Raw genomic sequence first — 23,752 nt, 5'->3', positions numbered from 1 at the left:
TTTTCGGCCCAAGGATAAAGCCTATTGAAACTGGCTGAAATCGGTCCATTATTTCACCTAGCCCCCATACAAATGTTCTTCCGAAATTGGACTTTATCGGTCATAAATGTTTAATTTATAAATGTATCTCCACAAATTGCTCTCCAAATAAGTTTTATATATACAAAATTCATGTCACCAAATTTTGTTACGATCGGTCCATAATTAGTCATAGCTCCCATATAGACCCGCTTCCGAAAATCACTTTAACGTGTATAAATCGCTTAAAAATTTTGGTATACTCACAAAATTCAACATAATAAACTTTCATATAGTCATAAATCACACGACCTAATTTCATGGTGATCGGTCCATAATTGGTCATAGCCCCCATATAAGGCCCACTTCCGAAAATCACTCAAAAATATAAATTATTGAAATTTTAAAAGAAAAATGTTTTTGCTCTTTTACTTATGGTAGGGCTTGACCGACCATACTTTCTTACTTGTTTTTTCCTTATATCTCAGCCATTTGTGGACCGATTTTGCTAATTTTAAATAGCAAACTTCTCGAAAGCATGTCTGACAGAATTATTGAAGATTTGGATCCCGAAGATATCTGGGATCTTCAGAAAATTGATTTCAACAGCCAGACAGACAGACATACAGACGGACATGGCTTAATCGACTCCGCTATCTATAAGGATCCAGAATATATATACTTTATAGGGTCGGAAATGAAAAATGTAGAAATTACAAACGGAATGACAAACTTATATATACCCTTCTCACGAAGGTGAAGGATATAATAAGGGCCATCGCCATGAAATTTGGTCCGTTATATATATATCTATATAAAACCTATTTGTGTTGAATTTTATTTGGATACTAATTTTTTCAGATATTTGTTATGGAAGCAATGTCAGTTATGGATCCATAAATTTTTAACTATGATATGACACAAATGACTCAAGGGGGTATATTAGTAGGTTTACTTTATTCTCAGAATAGACTGAAATTGTTGCCGGTTTAGGTATAAAAAACAATAACTATGATACGATTTTTTTGAAAAACTAATGAAAAAGAATTAATAAAAAATATTTCGAATAGATCGGGCGACTAAAAGTTAGTTAAACTTTGATTTAAAAAAAAAATTACACACAAAATTGCACGTGTTAACATTATGACATCACTCACAAAAATGCATTTCGACCTTTGAGGGAAATGTTAACAAATCTGTAACTAAAGTCAAAGTTAAATTTAAAAATTGTTTTGCATTTTAATAAAAACTGGTTTTAAAAACGTTTTCTATTATTAATTTATTTATAGGACAACATAACAGTTTATAGTTATTTTGGAATTGGTTAAAACTGAATTTTCCAAAAATAACTTTATATTAAAATTTGAAAAATCATGTCATCACATGAAAATTTTGTTATTGCCGAACGCCTAAGAGAAATATTAAAACTTTATGACAATATGACATGGTAGGATAGCTTGTGAATCGACCAATTATTACTATAAATTTGAATAGGGCATTATAACAACCCACATACAATTCCAAAACAATATAAAAATCACTTCAACTTGTCTTAAATATCAATTTGATATTGTGATACGATGTATTTATTTAACGACTACGATAAAACGTAACATAATAACACCAACTAAAACAGAAAAAAAAACAAAACATTTATACTTATTTACTGATTTTTCAAAAGCAACAAAACACAAATTATCACAATTATGGCGATAATAATAATTTTTAATTGCACACACTTTAACTGAGATTACTATACACTGATTAAATTTGAGAAAAAAGGGGGAAGAAAATACCAACAACAAACTAAATAAAATCATCATAAAAACGTTTGTTCTACTAAAAGTTAGTTAAAACGTATCGACAGGTACTTTTTCTTAGTATCTGTCTGTTTTTGCGATTATATTTCAAAATATATTCTCTCTGGCGTGTATTTAGTTTAATCGTGGCGTTTGTAAGTAACGGTTGTTTATTCAAATAAATATTTTGAAAATTAAACAAAATAATAAGAACTAGTTTAAAGTGAAGATTGGTGTGTTTTGTTTAGAAAAGGATGACAAAATAAACAAATAATTAAAATAAATAAAGAATCCTTTTTAATAAATTTCTATTAATTTAATTTGTTGATTAATTTATTGTAAATTAATTAAATGAAAACAAAATGAAGTGAGTATTAAATAGATAATTCAAATAAATGATTTCAAATTTATAGGATTAATAAAATAATGTAAGGTGGGCGTTGTAATAAAAATAAAAATACAACGTATTAGACAGTTTTATCTTAATAACTGTTGTTATCTGTCAAATAAGACAGATTAAAGTTTAAAATTAATAGCAATTATTTAGTATAACTATTTGAAGAGTCACTAAATAAATAGTACATACGAAGGTGTGAATTTAGCAAATCATAAATTCCTTATTATCAATTACAATTTATTTAGCTCAATTCATTATTTTGGGAAACAATTATTTCCCGCAACTCTTAAATATGTTTTATGTATCTGTAAATTTATTTATTTGTGAATTCTTATAAAGATTTTATGTGATTTGTAATAGATCTATGTATTTCTAGAATTTGTATATGTTTTTTTGTGCAAAGATCATACAATCATCACCTGATATTCGTATACATTTTACCAGATTAAAATTCAGCACAACAAAGGTAGTAAATAGATTACGAAAAGTGATAGTGAACTTTAGGGATTTTCTTAAGTTTGTCATCTAATCATGACTAATATATGGTACGTATTTAATTAAAATATTAAATTTTGTAATCCTTATAACTTTTACAAATATACAATTTTTGTTTCCAAATATTGTGTCCAGTATTTTGTTAAAGAAATATTAGATTTAATATAATACGATTGTTGTGCATTCATCCGAATTTTCTATTTCTATAAATATCACCTTGTAAGATTCATAAATTTAAATGTTATTGCAAAAAATAATTCTAATTCGGATGTAGTATACTCAATGTTAAAGCTTACAGAAATGCAGCAAAGAAGCTGTAATCAGGTTTTAATTTTGGATGCAATACTTATTGCTTTCAGGCGGATCATCTCGAACAATAATCATGTCTTATAAAGTAATGATTTTATTTTTATAAGATCGAAGTATACATATATCGTAGACCCACAAAAGTATGTACATATATTTTGGGTTCTTATGAAATTCTAAGACGATCTAGCTATGTCCATCCATCTGTCTGTCTGTTGAAAACACGATAGCGTTCAAACCAAAGGAGCCAGCTGCTAAAATTTTCCACAAATACTCTCTCTTGATAAGCCCCCCCAAAAAATTTCCCCCAAGAATACTGTACTATGAAATATTACTATAAAGTTTGGCGAAAATAAAAGTTCCCCCTCAGAAAATGACTTGAAAATTCATAATTGTCTTATAATAACACGGTGTTAAAAAAATATTGGAAAACGACAGAGTATGGGTTATAGGTCTTGCTTAGTACATTACAAATTGTGTCTAAAAATTTCAGAAACACCCTCAAATTCAGAAGCTATTCTAAAACAAGTAAGAGAGCTATATTCGGCTGTGCCGAATTTATATACCCTTTACCAAATTATACTTAAAAATATTTTTTTTTAAATATTATTATTTAAACAAAAATATTTTTTTTTAAATTTAAAAAAAAAAATTTCCGAAATGTTTTTTCCAATTTTTTTTTTAAATTTTTTTAATTTTTTAAAAAAAAAATTTTTAATTTGTAAAAAAAAATTTTTTTGGAAAAAGAATTTATGACAAAAAAAATTGGGTTAAACAATATTTTTCCCGATTTTGACCCATTGTAGGTCCAACTTACTATAGCCTTATATACATCGTTGCAGTGGACTTTGAAATATCTATCATTAGATATACATATTGTCTATATTAATGACTTAGTAATTCCAGACATATATCAAAAATAGGACAAAAATCGAGGTAGTCCCGGTTTTTTCCTTATATCTCAGCCATTTGTGGGCCGATTTTGTCGATTTTAAATAGCAACCGAGTCGGAAGAATTCCAGATAGTATATTGATATATGAATCATGTATGTAAGATATTCGAGGGCTACGGAAAGTTGATTTCAACATACAGACGGACAGGTGGACATGGATATATCGACTTCGCTATCTATAACGATCCAGAATATATATACTCTCTGGGGTCGCAAATGAAAAATGTAGAAATTACAAACGGAATGACAAACTTATATATACCCTTGCCACTCATGGCGAGGGGTATAAAAACCGCTTTCAGTGATGTTCGTCAACTTATCGACATCTAACTCAGTCAGTTTTTGTCCGACTTTAAATTTTTTTACGGGTTTACGTAAAATGACGTACATTTTTCGATACATTTTTAAGTTATAAGTATTGTTTTTGTTAAGAATATCTATATGAAAAACGAAATTTATCAACTTTTTTGATTTTAGTTGGTTTTCATTGCTTATTTTGATATGGAAGCTTATACAAATTTACACCAATTATAAAGGAAATTTAGTTCCTAACAAATTGGATGAAAATTGTAAAAGTTATTCAACTTTTCATTATTAATCATATGATTAAAAAAAACAAAAAACTGTACAAACATATTTGTAAAATTTTTAATTTACAATGTATATTTTGGCGAACTTTTTTTGAAAAAGTTTAATAACTTTTGCATCTATAAACCGATTTTAACAACTAATGTCTCGTTCTTGTCTACATAAAATTTTCTTTAAAATACTGTGTAAAAATTTTCTTTAAAATACGGTTTCATAAAAAAAAATTAAAATAACTATTGTTGAACTTGAAAAATTACGAAAAAAATAAAAAAGAAAGCGAAACTATTTATAATCACAATTTCTTGGAATATAGATTTTATGCATACATTTTATGAAAGCTTAATCCTTTGCCTATCCATAACTGTTTACAATTTTGAAATCGGTCTAAAAATGTGTGAGTTATAGGTACTAAAGTACTACGACCTACCCTAAAACTGTTTATTCAAAATAACACAAAATTTTGAGGGTGTTTCAAAATCTTTGAAAATGGTTTTAGTATGTCCTCACCTAGGTGGTTTTTCAAGTTCTGACAAAAAGTTTTATTTTGTAGCAGAGTTTTATGGTACTGCGATTTTTATATACATTACGATTAAAATTTTAAACAAATTACGATACATGTGGACTTTATATGGGGTATATGATCAAATATGAACCGATCCAAACAAAGAATAGTTTTCTGAATTTTTTTTTACATGGAACTTATTTTTGCTGAATGTTGTATGGATTTTGCTATTTTATAGGCATTTGTTCACCATTAGAGACATATTCATGGACATTTTCTTACCATTTTCAATATAGCTTATCCTTTTATCATAGGAACAACGTGTAAATTTAAAAAATATAAAAAAAAATAATTATAAATATCAAACTGTTTGGAATTAATCTTATCAAAATACTTCAACAGACAGACAGACGGACAGACATAGCTATATCGTCTTACAATTTCTTAAGGGCCCATAATATACATAATTGTTTGTTCTACGACCAATACTTCGACATGTTATAAATGGATTGCCAAAATCAATATACTCCTCATATTTTTAGTGGTGGATATAAGAACCCCCCATGGTCCCATTTTGAATTTTATATATCTGCTTTCAGATGAATTCTCCTTAAACCATGACTCATGACCTGGAAATAATATATGTATGTTTAAAACAATTAATAAAAACCTTATTTGTGTTAATATTATTAATAAGGGTAATACAACTGTCTTAACGATTTGTTGCCATCCCATTATTTATCAATGGAAAATTGTTGGCCAAAATAATAAAATATTCCCATGTTTAACATGTCAAAACTAGATATTTTTTACTTTTGTTTATTACATACATATGTATGCATGTATGTTTTCTGTCAAAAACATATTCGACAGCCGGATTTTCTTATCTCTATAAGTAGTTAAGCAAATATTTTGATCGTTAAATTTGGCAGACGTTATCATGTTTTTAGGCTTAAGAAATCTCAATGAAATTTGTTTAATAAAGTTATATAGTACGTTCATAAACTCATATAAAAATCATAAATAGGTCATATTGCCTGATATGAGAGAAAAGAAGTAGTATGAACAATAGGCTGGCATTTGTTTAGGACTTAGTTAATTTTCGGTGCAACCAAGGTCTAAAATTGTTCTAAATTGTTCGAAATTATGAAAATTTAAACAAAATCAAATAAAAAAAAAACAGTTTCCCATCTCCAGTTGTTTCGTAGAATCAAAAGACAAGGAGTAAGAAAGAAAAACAAAAACATACGAATATAGTCCACAAATGGATAAATGCGTTATATACTAAATTCTCCATAGCTGTATATAATATTGGTTTTCCGGATGAAATAGATACATTTATGAGGGATTTAGATTACCAGTTTTGTAATAGTTCAAGCTTATTTTGCAATTGATTTCATATTTAAATAACAATTTAAAATTTTTGGCCGAAATATTGAAAAGTGTCAGACTCTTAATTATTATTTCACATTAAATGATTTTGAGGCTGAATCCAAAAACAAAAGGTTACATTTTTTCATCAGGACTTCATAACCGATCTAAGGAGTAAGTCTAGTAAATTTAGAAATGTCTTCGGAGAATGCACGAATACATATACTTTTGTTGCCATGCCCCCTTTTAAAGAGATCGTTAGCGTAGTTGATTATTTACAAACAAACTTGTTTGGTAATTTTTATCACTTGTGGTGAAGAGCAAAACAAATATTGTTGTTATTCTCTCCAGTTACTCACCTCATTACTAACAGCTGATTGAGTGGAGGTTTTTATATTTTTTTTCTTTTTCAAAAAGATAAACAAAAATATTTTTGTTTATACAGTAAAGAAAAAAAACAAACTGTTGACGACATTTAATTGTTCTTATCAATAACAATAAATCCTTATAAATATCTTATCGATGAAATGGAAGTCATTAAATAGAACAACAAATCTAATAACACTCAGTTTTGAACAGTTTAAATTACAATTACGTTAATAAATTACTAAATATTATTGTTCTATTATATTGTTAAAAAAAATTATTTACTTAGGAATGATTAGAAATACCTTCGAAATTAGTTGAGGGCAAATAGGGAAATAATTTTAAAAAAATATACAATTTATGAATTGAGATTAGGTTTTAAGTACTAAACATAACATAACTTTTCTACAAATTGAAAAGATCCATGCCTTTATAGGGGGTATACAATATTTGAAGATAAGATATAAAGATAGAAAGACATTTATTAACAGATTGCATTTTTATATTAACATAAATTATCACCAGGTTTATTTACAAAAAAAAAGACTTTAAATTATATTATAGCTTGCATTAGCGTTAAAACAGCTATAACTCACAACTTTTGAATTTAATAATACAATACATTAACCTGACTAAACTTTTTCAGATAGCAGCTATATATCGTAAAATAAAAAAATGTAAAATTATACTTTAAAATACAAATTTTTAATATTTTTAGGTAAAAACAATTTAAATTTTTTTCAAATACTTTTTTTTTTAATGAAAATACTTTTATACCCTTCGCCATGAGTGGCAAGGTTATATATAAGTTTGTCATTCCGTTTGTAATTTCTGCATTTTTCATTTGTAACCCCACAAAGTATATATATTCTGAATCGTTATAGATAGCGAAGTCGATATATCCATGTCCCCCTGTCCGTCTGTATGTTGAAATCAACTTTCCGAAGCCCCCAAATAACTTACATACATGATTCATATATCAATATACTATCTGGAATTCTTCCGGCTCGGTTGCTATTTAAAATCGACAAAATCGGCCAATAAATGGCTGAGATATAAGGAAAAAACCGGGACAACCTCGAATTTTGCCCTATTTTTTATCTATATCTGGAGTACTAAGTAATTAATATGGGCAATATGGATATCTAATGATAGATATTTCAAAGTCCATTGCATCGATGTATATAAGGCTATATATAGTAAGTTGGACCTACACTGGTGCATATTCCTATAAACGCACTTAATTTTTTCTGTCTTTTTGTTATATCTTTGTTGTTCTCATCCAAAAGCAAAATTTAACTTTTTTTAATGAGAGACAACTTAACGGTAATTTTTTAAAGTAAACAAGTTTTTTTCTTATTCTTGTTGTTTGCCTTAATTATGCTATCAAATGTTCTTGGTGCTATTTTAAGTGGAAGATTCGTATAAACGCAGACGTGAAATTTGTTTTTAAAAAAGTTACCAAAAATAAAATATTATCAATTTTAGTTTTTTTTCAACCAAAGATACGTTTCTAATAGTAACATTTCAATTTACTGCAACTTTTTCTATTTGAATCAATAAATTTCATCACTTTTAAAGATGCCCAAGGGAACTTTTTTGTCCGATCAAGAAAAGATTCAAATTAAATTTTTTCACGACCATGGATGTTCCAATAGCGAAATTGGACGTAAAATCGATAGTTCGGAAAGTGTGGTGAGAAATTTCTTGAAGAAAGGTCAAAATTATGGAGTTCGAAAACCTACAAAGGGAAATACAAAACTAACAAGAAGACAACTTAATCTAATAAAACAAGAAGCAACCCGCAATAAATTGAATTCCACAAAAATAAAGAATAAATTGAATCTTCCAGTGACTTCCAAACACGTTGCACACATTTTACGAAACGATGAAAACATAAAATGGAAAAAGCCGAAATGTAAACCAATGCTAAAAAGCACCATAAAGAAAATCGTCTAAAATTCGCAAGAAAATATATGAAATGGACAGATGAGTGGAAAAAAGTAATTTTCTCTGACGAAAAGAAATTTAATTTAGACGGCCCTGACTGATACTCATGCTATTGGCACGATTTGAGATCAAACGATGTACGGATGTCAAAACGTAATTTCGGTGGTGGCGGTGTTATGGTTTGGGCCGCGTTTTCTGCAGTTGACAAGTCGAAAATATGTTTTGTTCTGACAAAAATGAATAGTGCGATTTATAACGAATTGTTGGAAGATGCTCTTCTCTCAGTTATGGATGAAAAAATGAACGAAGATTGCATATTCCAACAAGATAATGCTGCAATCCATGTTTCTAAGCAATCGAAATCTTGGTTTAATGAACATAGTATTCCCCTGTTGGACTGGCCGGCTTGTAGTCCGGACTTAAACCCGATGAAGAACTTGTGGCAATACATGGCCTGTAAAGTTTATGCAAATAATTCCCAGAATGAAAGCATAATGACTGTGACAGAGCTGAAACTAAGAATTAAACAAGTCTGGGAGGAAATTGATTCCAATCTGCTTAAAAAATTAGTAGAATCAATGCCAGACCGTATTTTTGAAACAATCCATAACAAAGGATCATCCACACATTATCAATAATGCTACAGTGGCCCATAAATTAAAGTGCGTTTATAGGAAAATACCCTTAAAAATGGCTGCTAATCTCGAAAATTAAGTAAAAAAAAATAAATAAAGTACAAATGAATTTTTTTTGTAAACAATATTTTAAGTGAAGTCTTAACTAATTTAATAAACAAATTTGTAGCCCCCTAAATATGTTCATGTTTAATTTTTACAATATTTTTAAAAAAAGTAGTGTGCGTTTATAGGAACTAGCATAACCCGGTGCACTTCGCTACCCCTACCCTAGTAAAATTAAAAAAATATGAATGGAAATACCAAAATAACACATACAAAATTTGAGATAAATATCAAGCTTTACTTTAACTTTCCTTTATAAGGGAGGGGTCATTCCTACTAAGCCAATCATGCTTAGCTAAACTTCGAACACTGATCAGGAATAAATTCGTTTTTAGCTAACCTCCTTAGAATGGTAATAAATTGATTGATACAGAGTTTAAATTCTTTTAGAATTATAGTTCTCCAGATATTCAAAATTAATTATTTACTTTTTGCCATAACCAGTAATGCAATCCCGACCATTTTCAGCCAATCTGTGTAAAATGGTAAGAGAGTTATGCGGATAAAGTTTGAAGAACCTTGCAATTATTACTTTGTATGGGAGGTGACTCACATCCTTTTCCGACCTCTCCCATTTTGGGTGCTATGCCCTCTAATCTAATTCCGTCTATATTCAGCTAAACTCCGCACAGTAATAAGAAATTAATTCGCTAAAAGTTTAAACACTTTTACAATTATAGTTCTACAGATATTCGAAATCAATTATATACTTTGTATAGGATGTGCCACGCCCACTATTCCAATCCCGAACAATTTCAGCGAAACTATGAAAAATTATAAATAAGCCATTTACACTAAGTTTGAAGAATCTTGCAATTGTAGTTCACAAAATATTTAGAAATAACTATTTACTTTGTATGGGAGGCGACTCACCATTTTTTCCGACCCGTCCCATTTTTAATTAAACATCATGCAGTGATAAACTGTTGAAAATCGTCACAATTATAAAATAACTATTTACTTATCTACAATTACATATTTACCTCCATATGCATAAACAGTTTTTTAAATAAAACAAATTTTGTTTTATAAACCTTTGATAAATTTAAAAATTGTTTATGCATATGGGAGTTAGAAAATAAAAAAACAACTTCAAAATATATTTATTAAAGCGAATTTAAATTACTAAATTCTACTTCTTTGTTTTCTATAACAACTCTCACTTAAAACAGAGCGAAATCTATACTGTTTAATTGTTTCTCCTATTTATTTACAACAACAAATTGAACAAACACGCAATGCTTTGTTTATTTTTTAACTTAAGGTTCACATGTACACGTTTTTGCATATGTGTTAGTAACATCTTTAAATGCTTATAACTCCTAAAAAACTGAAACGATTTCAATAAAATATATATTCTGCACTTCTGTGAATAAATCCCTTTAAAATGGTATATTTCCTTCCCAAATTAAATGTATAATGTGAGAGTAAAAGGGGTCTAAACAAATCGACTTGCCTATTAATATTATGATATGAATATATTATAATGGGTGAAAATCGGAAAAAAAATTTTAATCCGAATTTACTTTTCACCAAGCAAATATTTTTTTGTCATAAATTCATTTTCCAAAAAAATTTTTTTTTTCAAAATTAAAAAAAAAATTTTAAAAAATTTGGAAAAGAAATAAAAAAACAATTTGGAAAAAAAAAAATTTTAAAACAATTTAAAAAGAAGATTTAATTTTGTTTTAATAATATTCAAAAAAAATACTTTTAAGTATAATTTGGTGAAGGGTATATAAGATTCGGCACAGCGGAATATAGCACTCTTACTTGTTTTTATTTTTTAATTTATTAGTGAAAATATTTTTCTGATGAAAAAAAATAAACTTAAAAAATATTTTTCCTGATTTTGTCCCATTGTAGGTCCGATTAACTTTAAAATACAAATTTTTAGATAAAAAAAAAATTAATTTTTTTAATTTTCATTTCAAAAACTTTTTAATTTTAAAATTTAAATTTATTAATGAACAAATATAAATGAACAAAAAATGTAATTGTTTACCAAAATGCCAATAGATAAACTATGTTTTAAAGACTATAGAAAAGGTGGTTAGTAAAGTGACCACTAAACCGCAAAGAGTTAATGTTCTTTCGTAAATTGTATTAAATGGTTTTCCACGGGGCGGTAGCAACCAAGACCAGCTTCATTTGCCCTACTGCTAACAGTGACAAAATTTGCGCAACAAAATCGACAAAATGTTACAGGCTTTTAAAACCACTACACAATTTAGATGTATCGTGATTCCAGTAGTACAAATATGGTCCAAATTTTAAATTCTATGCAGAGGTTTTTTTAAATTTTGAAGTAAAATTGTGAATTTTTGTATGCGTTATGTAACGCTATGCGACAAATAGTAGGGGTCAGTAATCGTAAGGGGTTCTGTCCGCCGGTAAAAATAAAGTTAAACGTTTTCCGGCGTTTCACTGGATCAGTTCTAGGAATCGAGATATATATCTATTTGAAGTTAGTAAGTAACGTATAGGTAAAATTGTATTTTTTTGCCTTTTTCATGCATTTGGACCATCTAAATGTCCGAATACTGCAAAGATGGCGTATCTTTTGTGAATCCCACATTTTTAAATTATACATCCAATACATTTGGTAAAAGTTCATGTTTATGAGAACTAAAATTACAGAATATTGTTTTATAAAAAGTTGCTATTGTATTGTCACTCACTGTAATTATTAAATTGTTTTAATCTCTTTATGTACTAAAATTTCTTTTACATTCTGTTTTAAATATTTCAATTCTTTATTTAAATTTTTATTTAGGACTGCTAAACTAGAAGAATCACCCAAAAAAACCAAAGACACCGTGTCCAACAGTGTAGATGATTATGATCCACATGATCATCGAGATGTTAAGAATCCTACCACGTAAATTAATACCCTATATTATTGATATAAATAAATAATAATATTTCTTTAAAAATATTTTCAATTCAAGTAATTGGCAGACCATGGCACATTTCCTTAAGGCCAGCATAGGTACTGGCGTTTTGGCAATGCCCAGTGCATATGCAAATGCTGGTTATATTAATGGTTTCATATTGACGGCGATTATTGGTGCCATTGCTGTCTACTGTTTACACATATTGGTAAGTTTGAGATTTGTAAATTATGAACATTAGGGTGGTCCCAACTTAAATGAAAGTTTATATAATTTTATACCCATCTTCAATTTTTTTTTTAAAAATTACATATAGCTCTTTTTGTATGCAAAGTTAAATTGTATAAAATATATATTTTGAAATGTATTTCCAGATTAATTCCATGTACCTGCTGTGTAAACGGAAACGTGTACCATATTTATCATTCTCACAAGCCATGACAATTGGTTTTCAGGAGGGCCCGCCATTTTTCAAATGTATTGTACCAATTGCAACGTAAGTATTAAGTAATAATTTTGGTATTTGAAGATATAAAAGAAAACTGATTAAAATTCCCTAAACAGGAGCAAAACTAAAATTTTCGACAAGGCATTGGACCTTACCCATTCAAAATTTGTTAGAAATTTGTACATAGGATCTTTATGGTCAAACAAAATTTTTTTTTTGCATCGATGGAAACAAATAGAAGTCGGACGTGGCACGATCTGGACCATTAAGCGGATGAAGCTAAACTTCCTAACTACTTCATTCTAAATACTTTTTAACATGTATTGCAACATGTAGACTTGACACAATATTATGGTTTCATGTCTGGCCGTATATTTTGGACCTTTTTCGGCCAATGTTTCAAACAAATCAGTTGTGTCCCTTACAAGTTCCCTGTGATGGTTTTTTCAGATATCAACAGCTCGTAATGTTAGGGCGCTTTTGGTCCCACGAAATGCAGAGTATTACCTAATCGTATTTGGCTTTAGTGTCGATTCGGCTGGTTAGCTGAATTCACATACGATCTCTTAATCTTCGGGTTATCATAATGGATACATTTTCATGGCATGTAATGATTCGGTGCAAACATGATTTTCCTTAATAGCATTCAAGCATCATTTAGGACTTGCAAAATCGTCTTTCAAGGTCAATTAGAATGGTACCCAATTTCCCAGATTTTGAATGAATTCTTCTGCTCGTAAACGTCTTGAAATTGCTGTTTGAGTACCTCACAATGATTTTGCAAGCTCTTGTTGAGTTTTAAAACAACTTTCATGGGCTAATGCCTTCAATTCTGATGATATTAGTATTCTTTGATATGATATTAGATGATATTAGATCGCTTTGGTGTGCGATCGTTGTGCTACAGCGACACTTTTTGTAAATAAAAGAAGTAAAGCAAAAATTCCCTCATATGAGTAATTTGTTGGTACAAAATTCGACATTTTCGATGCAAAATATCAATAACTAAGTGAGTATAAATGAAATATACCCTACAAAAAGGCATAGAAGTTATTAAAAACAAAACCCGCGTTCTAAAGATACACCATCTATTGTTAATCCCGCATTTTAAATTCAATTATCTGGAGAACACCCCACATGGTCCCATTCTGAATTATATATATGTGTTTATTCGAGCAATGTCTCATATTTAAGAAAAATCTTTGGAAAATGAAAGTTAATTGTCATGAGAAAAGGATTTCTAGAAATTTATAAAATCTGACTAAAAGATCTAAAGTTTAGGTATTTTGCACTCATCTTTAAAATTATATGGAATTTAAACCAATACAAAAGCGAATTTCAAAATTATAGAGAACTTTAAATTTTGTATGATCATGGAAGACACATATACTAAATATTATAGAGTTCAAAGTAGTAAAGTTTCGAAAAATTAATTTTTTTAACCAACATTTTTCGTTCCTTCTCAAGATTTTAATTGTTTTTCATACTACGGTGCGTATGATGAATTTATTTTCATGCAATGAAATTTCTCAACACTCATACGCCTAAGTATGCACTATGTTTTTATTTAGTTCTCAGAATAAAACGTTTAAAATTAATCGAATTATTCGAATAATTTAAATTTTTTTAAAAAAAGTAAAGAATGAAGTTTTGATGTCGGTTTTTTAATATTTTATTGTTAAAAAAAAAACAAAAATTACGTTAAAGTTAACAATTCAAGTATTGATAATGTTAAAAACATTCGAAAACAAAGTCCATTATTAAATTTTCAACAAAAATATTCTGATCAGATTAACTCCCGAACAATATACAAAGCAATTGACTAGCAGACCCTTTAGTTTCCGTTTTGGAGCTATGCTTTAAAAAAATTGAGCTAGTTGGACATGATCCTGAATTCAAATACAATATAAACGTATTAAGAACTTTTTTATGTCGTTCATTAATTCGGGTTTTAAATTGAGTAACTAATTCTTTAGTAAATTAATTATTCACTATTAATTATTCTATCAAGGTTGCCGAATCTTTACTTAATAAAGTGGTCTTGGGGAATTACACAATAAAGGGAATCTGTTCAAAGTTTGATATCATTGTCAGTGAACGTGGCTAATTTGAAGTCAGGCACTGTATGATCGACGCATTTACAAATACGCAAAAAGTTTATTACCATGTTAGACAAAGATGTTCAACGATGTTCAAAATCATGTATAAGACGAACTCCATGCTTTTCTTGCAACAAAACATTAATTTGCAATTGTGTTTATCATTCGATTTATTAAATATTTTGCAACACTTACGTACGCGGTTAATAACATCACTTATATACATATATTTTAAGATCATGACCTTCATCTATTTCAATGTAATCATTATAAATGTCATCCTCAATATCACTTTCGACGACAGTTTCAAAATCACATTCTCCATCACATTCAACTCCACTTTAATTTAAGTTAATATTTTGATTATTAATTTCGATTATTCTAATATTTCGCCAGCTAAATAACAAATATTTTATTCCGTACCTTTTATTTTCATTGGTTCAAGTCCTAAGTTAAAAATTTTGAATGATTTGTTTTTAGAATTGTAACTTATTGCAGTAATATTTATATATTTATAGAAGGAGCTATCGGAACACTCATCTACAGTGATCGAAAGTCCCTTTGTCTTTAGTTATTTGTTGAATTTCAGAAACAATACAATTTTTGTGAGTCATTATTACTTATTTAAATTTGAAATAATGAAAAATTTTAAGCAATTTAATAAATTATATATGAACATTTATTCGTTTTATTCGATTATTCTACATAAAATTGTTCGAATTATTCGTTATTCGAAAATGGCCATTTTTAAATTGTTCGAATAATTATTCGATTAATCGAACGATCATTAGTCGAATGAATACCCTAATGATCACGGAAGGCACGTATACCAAATATTATAGAGTTCAGAGTAGTAAAGTTTCGAAAAATTAATTTTTTTTAACCAACATTTTTCCTTCTCAAGACTTTAATTATTTTTCATACTACGCACAGTGTGGTAGATCGCAAATCTAACTGGACAAAATTAATAAATCACGTTGGGTTCACTTCTCACTTATGAATCATATAAAAAATTAGTTCAAATATATAAACTATTATAAAAAACCAACTTTTTTTTCGCAATGTATTTTGGGAGTTTTTCGTTCAATTCTTCAAAAATTTTCTTTCGTGAAAAGTAGAAGTCATACTGGAAAAGTGAAAAAATGTATGGCGGTCGCAAGAATGCGCAAGATGTTTTTGATTTACCTTGAAGTGAACACTTGAAAGATTAATTCAAATATAGCTTTACACCGGAACTATCCGGAATAAACAGGTTTAACTCTACTTGAAAAAAGGAAATATTTTATGTTTTCTTTATGTAGATCATACTGGAAAAGTGAAAAAAAATGTATGGCGGTCGCAAAAATGCGCAAGATGTTTTTGATTCACCTTAAAGTGAACACTTGACAGATTAACCCAAATATAGTTTTACAGCGGAACTATGCGGAATAAACAGCTTTAACTCTACTTGAAAAAAGAAAATATTTTATTTTTTCCAATTTCTGATCTTCTCACAAAAAATAGTTTTTTTAATAGTTACAATGGAAATAATTAAATGAAAATTGTTGCATATTTCCTTGAAATAGACCTTAATAATAATATAAAAAAATTATGACAATAAAATCACCGTAGCCTTTTTAATCATAAACCAAAGTCAAAAATACACATCTCTTTGAAATCTTAATGTACCTGTTGACAACAACTGACTTTAAAGCTTAGTTTTTCCTAATCGGAGCTAAAAACCAAAAAAACAAAACATGAATTACAGTTCCCTATTGTATTGAGAAGCTCATTAAATGATCAGAAGGAATGTTGCTAGACATTTATTTTTTAATTTTGTCCAGCTAGATTTGTGATTTACCACAGTGTGCTACGGTGCGTATGAAGAATTTATTTTCATGCAATGAAATTTCTCAACACTCATACGCCTAAGTATGCACTATGTTTTTATTTGGTTCGCAGTTTTATTTATATAGGGGGCATTTCATGTGAAGTGAACCAACTTTTGAAATCGATCGACTAACCTTGGAGTTATATTGGATAGTAATTCAGACACAATTTTTCAACAAGATCGGTGGAGAACTCTCTGATTTAGAGGGGGTCAAAATTTGACATTTAGGCCAAGCAGGTGCTTTTTCTTATCCATGTGACTTATTACCATAGGAAAATGTGGACCAAATAGTTTAGAGAGCTATTTTTTCAATCTTTCGAAAAAAATTTAAAATAAATAATTTTTGACATTTTTTTCCGAAATCAAACACTTTTTTGACTTAGATACATATTTTCCTTGAAGACTTATTGATCTCGATTTTAAAAATTGTTCACTTGAAATGAAATCCCCCATATAGATATTGTTTGATTTTTTTTTTATTTTTGTTGACAAACATTTTAAATTTTTACTTTACAGCCCCTTTGTCGATGGTTTCCTGGCCTTTTATCATTTTGGTATTTGCTGTGTGTACGTTGTCTTCATCTCGGAGAGCATTAAACAAATTGTTGATGAGCATTTAGTAGTATTGGATTTAAGAATCCACATGTGCTTCGTATTAGTGCCATTATTTTTAATTTACAGCATTAGAAGTTTAAGATTTTTGGCAATATTCTCCTCGTTTGCCAATGTGCTGCTGTTTGTGGGTAAGACTCAATTAAAAGTATTTATTTTTATTTGAAGACGATTTATTTTTTATATCTTTTTTTTAAATAAAATAAGTATGTAAATATATACTTATACATATGCTGATGCAAGTAAATAAGTACTAACGAGTATGTATTTTCTATTTATTTTTGTTTTTAGGTTTTGGTGTTATTCTGTATTATATATTTGATGATTTACCACCCCTATCGGAACGTAAAGCATTCGAGCATATTTCCAAGTTGCCAATTTTCTTTGGCACAGTTTTGTTTGCTCTAGAGGCTGTTGGTGTGGTAAGTAAATGAGTAAATATTTTAAAATCAGATTATATTTGTTATGCCTGGATTTGTGTTCATTATTACTTCAAAAAAAAACAGCTTGTTTGTTTTTGTTTAGCTTATTTTGCTGGTTTTTAAAATAATGTTTTGCACACTATGTTGGGAGTTGTAGAATTTTTTGAATGGTTTGTGACATAGTTCAAACTTTGATTTCAAATAACCCCATGTGTGTTAAATCACACAATCTAGGGGGCCCATTCTAATCATCGAAAGGAGAGAGTAAATGAACCGGAATTGTCGCTTGTATTATTTGAATTGTTGAAAACCCAGTAGAGTAATGTAATTAAAATTCGGTTCAACATCAAGAAAATATTTTTCTTTAATTGCTTGGCTCTCTTTTATCCCTTGATGTTATTATGCCTCCCTCTTCTTTGCACCCTACCTTTCCCTGGATACCATTCTGTAAGTTGTTTTTGTTTCAGTTGGCTTTTTTCTTTATTTTATGGTCATTTTAATTTGTTGACTCTAGTAATTTGCCTCTTTTTGTTCTTTTTTTTATTTGGGTTATAAACGTATTTATTATTATTATATTGTTTTTGTTATTGTCACTGCTGTTGTTTTATTTCCTCTCCTTTCGGTTGGCTGCACAAAAGGCTGAGTTTGATACCAAAAACATTGTATTTATTTAATTTTTGGTTTCTATTTTTTATTTTTGTAAATTTTTTTCTTTTCTTTTATTTATTTACAGATTTTAGCCATTGAGGAGAATATGAAAACACCGAAGGCATATTTGAAACCATTTGGCATTATGAATATCGGCATGACAATTGTTTTAAGTCTCTATATTATTTTGGGTTTCTTTGGCTACTGGAAATATGGTGATGCCTCCAAGGGCAGTGTTACATTGAATATACCACAAGAAGAAATGTAAGTGGAACATTTTATTATTGGTGTTGTTAAGGTTTATAATGATTGTTGTTAGATTCAAAAAGATATTTATTTAAAGTATAAACCAAAAACAACAGATATAATCCAGAGGATTGTAGTCGTATGTCTGAGTTTTATAATTTGTGGTGTTTGTTTGAATTTAAATTTGCATACATATTTGTGAACATCTTAATATTATAGCTCAGATAAGTAGATATTGGGTTAATTTATTGTCCTAATTAATGCCTTAATTGCTGACATTGTTTGTTAATTAGAGTTATGTTTGTATAAGATTTGTTTTTTGGATTTTTCGTGTTAACACTTAAAGTTTGGAAAATTTGTATTAAAACAATATGGGAATTTAAATTGTACTTAAAGTTTAATGTGTTTTATAACTTTTAGAATGGAATGAAAAAATTGTTTTTAAAATGATTCAATGGAAAATCCAAGCTTACAGATTTCGTGACAGTGTATTTTTCTAAATAATTAATTAATAAGTGAAAATTTAAAAAAGAAACCTTAAGAAATGTTGGTTTTTGTACCTACAAAAATATTAGTCTAAAACCCACCTTAAAGTATACCGATCGCTCAATTTCAATTGTATATAACTTGTTAACCGCTTATACCATTTTTACAACATTGGTCTCCTAGTAACGTAGCAATGTATGATTTATTAAAAACCGTTTTCTTTTGAATACAGGAAATTGAACCAAAAAATTGTCCTTTGTATAATTCTTGTAAAAATATTTTTAATTTTTCTGAAAATTGTCCGCAAATGCAACAAATGAAGACTTTTGGAAAAACACATGTTCATGACATTATAGGTTCGACTCTACTACCAAAGGTTAGTAAAAGCCTGTACTCAGTTTGGCGATTTTTGATCAATTTTTTTTTATGGGCAAAAATAGCTTTTTCATGTACTTTTTTTAAAACAAGAAAATATAGGAAAAAAAGTTTTCTTTTCACTTTTTGTAGAATAACTTACAGGGACTCCTAATTTTTCGCTAACAATATTAAGCAAAGTTGTAGCTACGGTAAAGCTGAACAACTCTTGTGAACACATCAATACAATCTGAATAGCTCTAAAGAGCTCACATAGATCACTTTGATCAATTCCACACTTCTATGTTATGCTATACTACATACTCGGCTGAGGTGTTTCTAGAGATGAGCGATCCCGTGATTTTTGAAGAACGTCGTTCTCAGTGAACGTGATTTATAAATCACTGTTCTTTTAAACAGTGACTATGATCACGTTTTATCTATGTTAAGCAAAATAACAATTATGTTAAGAAGAATACATTACGTATTATTTTCATTCTTAAATCTGTTCTTATGTTAACCAAAAACTAATCAGACTTATCATGTAAGGCGTAGTCGTTTTACGACAACGACAGTTTCGTACCAGATTAAATAAATTATTCAACGCCTACGCCTTTCATGTAAGGCTGAATATTTACTGATTTAAAAACGTCTGTTAAAAGAACATAGGAAAATAACAGAATTAAGCAAATGCTACAAAATTTTAAGAGAACTGATATGTTACCAACATTTTATTTTATACACTGTGTTGGAGATATATAAAATTATGCGCCTAAAAATACGCAGTAACTGCTGTTACCAGTGAATGTTGAAAATATAAAAGAACGACATTTAACAGTTTGTTGAAATACGTAAAAGAACGACATTAAAAGTAGCTGTTACTTTCTCCATTTGTTACCAGTGATTTTTTAAAAACGTTTCCAGTGAATGTTGAATAATATAAAATAACGATATTTAACAGTATGTTGAAAAATGTGAAAGAACGATATTAAAAGTACCTGTTACTACAGTTGTTCCAGTGATTTTTCAATCACAGTGATTAAATCACAGGTATGGAAATATCGCTCATCTCTAGGTGTTTCCGAGTTAATTACAGTTGCGAACATTGTATCTTCCAGCTCTATCCAAACTTGGCCAATTTTGAAACAAAATTTTAAGTTTGAGAAAAAAATTTTAAAACGCAAAGCACTAATGCTCGATAAACCTCCATATTTGTATAGCCCTATATGTTTTTTAACTAATGTCAAAGTGCGCAATTTTCTAAAAAATCTCAGTTTTTGGAACAAATTTTCCTCGTTTTAGGAATTTCGATATTTGAAAACAAAGAATGTCATTGACTTAAGAACATTTAGATTTATATTTGCTTCAAAGTTTGTTATGATTTTAACCGTTAAAACTTTACATTAGATCAAATTTTATATTTTTTTATGGAAAATCACGATATTGGCAATTCCAAGTCATCATACGTGACATTTGTACGCCTATAGATTGGAATAGATTTTGCAAAAATAAGAGTATCTAAAAAATAATTTGTTCTTTATGTTGCATTCAGAGGGTACTATATTTAAAAAAAAAATAAAAAGTTCTTTCGATACATTGTTGTCCAAAATATCGTGCGAAACACGGGTACATAAAACGGAAGTAATTTTGATGTACATGTAGAAATATGCGAAAATTTGCGAAAAGTTAGAGGCGCTATGTTTTCTTTTAATTTCTTTCACTAAACCAAATATTTTAATTTTACGTGAACGTGACATACCGTACGTGACAGATTTTTCTCTTATAGTAAACAATATATGTATATGCAAATATATGTATACAAAAACTAAAAAAATAAATATAAAATATATGTATGTATATTCGGTTTCAATAAAGAATCTGATAATAGCAAAAAAACAATCAGTTTCATTTCATACGACATGGTAATTGGTAGCTTAGTTTTTTTAGGAAAATATACCTAAAACACTAAAAAATTAAATAAAGTCAGTTTAATCTACATGTATTTTTGGCCTCAAAATGTTGTAATAAGCTCTAAATACTTTCACATATTAAAATTTTAGTGTTTTCTCCTATTCAAATCGTCTTGAAAAAAAGTTTGAATGATTTTTGTTTTTTCACTCGTGGTAGTAATTCTCATGGAATTGCCCATATTATAATTTTTTTAGTTTTTAACTAAAGTAATGATCTCACAAACCGTGCGTGATTAAGATTGAGTAACCTGATGGGACCGGATTATACTGATAACGATTTTCCCATTCTTCACTATTGCATCACAATTCGCATATTGTAGGAACATTGCGATCCCTACCGATTTTACAATTTCTAACGTACCAAGGAGCTCCTGTTATTATTCTTAAGAATCTTGACTGTCTTCTTTGTATCTTTTCGATGTTAGAAGCAGAGGCTTTTACTTTGAGAGACTTTGAGTAGTTTCAATGTTATTGGCAATTATGTGTATTTAATTTTAGACAATTTTAACAAATTTTCCAATTTTCAAATCTTGATATTTTTGAAATGAAAAGTGTTTCCGATGAAAAAGTCATTTGCGGTAAATTTCATTAAAATCGAAGACGACTAATCCGAAAATAACAGTTTTCTGTCCTTTTTGCTCCCCATTTCAATTTTTTTTTTGAATTTTAACTTAAAAAAAAATTAATTCGAGTATTCGATTAATCGACAATTATTGATCGAATAATTTTTTTTTCTAAATTGTAAAATTTTATTCATTCGAATAAAAAAATAATTTTTCCCTGATTATTCGAATAAATAATATAAAATAAATAATATAATAAATTATTCGAATGATAACCCTTATCATAAAATTTAGTGGCATTACATTTGGAGCGATATAATTTAATTTATAATCGATAAATTCCTATTTCGGGAGGAGTATGGCGTCTAGGTGAAATAATGGAAAGTTTTGGTCCTTGGACCAAACAAAATGCATGTAGTAAATTTTAATCGACTCAGAAAGTGATTCTAAGTAGATTGGTATACTTTAGTTCTAATAGTTTTGGGCGTTACACACATCAGCATAAACACATAATACCCTCTCCACTATGGTGTTGTAGGGTATAAATACTTACTTGTATATAAATTCATATACAAATTTATTTATTATTTCTTTTTCTTCTTATCTTTTTTACAGTTTGGCACAAGTTACCAAAATTTTATTCGCCATCACAACATGGATTTCATATGCGCTGCAAGGTTACGTTACGGCCGATATCATCTGGCATAAATATTTATCAAAGAGAGTAAAAGACACATCGAAACATGTTCTCTTTGAGCTGCTCATACGGGCCTGCATTGTGCTTTTAACATGTAAGTTTTATAAACGATTGCAATTGCAATTTTTCTTTTAAAGGACTCATTCAACAACAGAATGCAGTGTTGTAACACAGTGGGGCTGATTGGAAAAAAAATAATTCTTAAAATACATTTTGTAGTCTATTTTCTAGTATTTAAATTATAACATTTTTAAAAAGTATCTCTTTCAAATGATAATTTTACCAAAATATTTAAAATTTCATACCCATTGTGCAACCATTACATTACGACCATTCAATTTTGTTAACGTTTTCTTTGCATAACAAAAATAACAATTATTTATTAAAAAGGAAAAAACACAAATAACATTGTTATTAATTTTTATTGTTAAACTCTTTTCTTGTCAATTGCAGTTTGTTGTGCCATTCTCGTGCCGGATTTATCGCTATTTCTCTCGTTGGTCGGTTCATTTTGTTTGTCGATTTTGGGAATCATATTCCCAGCATTATTGCAAATTTGTGTACAATACACTACTGGCTATGGACCATGGAAGATACGATTAACCAAAAATATATTACTCGTGGCATTTGGTGTCTTTGGTGGCGTGGTCGGAACCTATGTTAGTATTGTTGAAATTGTGGAAGCGTATAAAAAATAAAACATGTAAAATGAAAGTAAATTGTAAATGAAATTGAAATTGAATACAATATGTATAAATGAATGTACTCGTAAATAGTAAAACAAATATTGTACATTTTATATATGTATGTATGAATGATGTATATTTATGTGTATTTTGTAGATATGTTATAAATGAATTTGTACTCGTATGTTTGTAATCTAGTATGTATAAATGTAGCAAGTAAAATAATGTTAAAAATAAATGTTACAATAGTGTAGATACATACATATGTATGT

At 28.6% G+C, this 23,752-nt stretch overlaps 1 protein-coding gene across 1 annotated transcript; it reads left to right on the top strand.

Moving 5' to 3' along the window:
* The first annotated feature begins 1,943 nt into the window (after positions 1-1,943).
* On the top strand, positions 1,944-23,494 carry acs (arcus). The gene is made up of 9 exons (XM_065505640.1): positions 1,944-2,184; positions 12,262-12,366; positions 12,437-12,587; positions 12,754-12,875; positions 17,313-17,539; positions 17,700-17,830; positions 18,564-18,742; positions 22,713-22,888; positions 23,248-23,494. The coding sequence occupies exons 1-9, from the start codon at positions 2,180-2,182 to the stop codon at positions 23,490-23,492; spliced, it is 1,341 nt and encodes a 446-aa protein (XP_065361712.1). The 5' UTR covers positions 1,944-2,179; the 3' UTR covers positions 23,493-23,494.
* Positions 23,495-23,752: the final 258 nt, after the last annotated feature.

Source organism: Calliphora vicina, chromosome 3 (assembly GCF_958450345.1).
Source record: "Calliphora vicina chromosome 3, idCalVici1.1, whole genome shotgun sequence".
Taxonomy (NCBI): Eukaryota; Metazoa; Arthropoda; class Insecta; order Diptera; family Calliphoridae; genus Calliphora; species Calliphora vicina.
Note: the sequence above shows the minus strand (reverse complement) of the source record. Positions and strands in the feature narration are given on the sequence as shown.

Bases quoted from the DNA above. Each gene is read 5' to 3' on its own strand.
- acs (XM_065505640.1), top strand. The intron at 12,876-17,312 runs GTAAGTATTAAG...TTTACTTTACAG, and splicing joins TGTATTGTACCAATTGCAAC to CCCCTTTGTCGATGGTTTCC. The intron at 22,889-23,247 runs GTAAGTTTTATA...TGTCAATTGCAG, and splicing joins CTGCATTGTGCTTTTAACAT to TTTGTTGTGCCATTCTCGTG.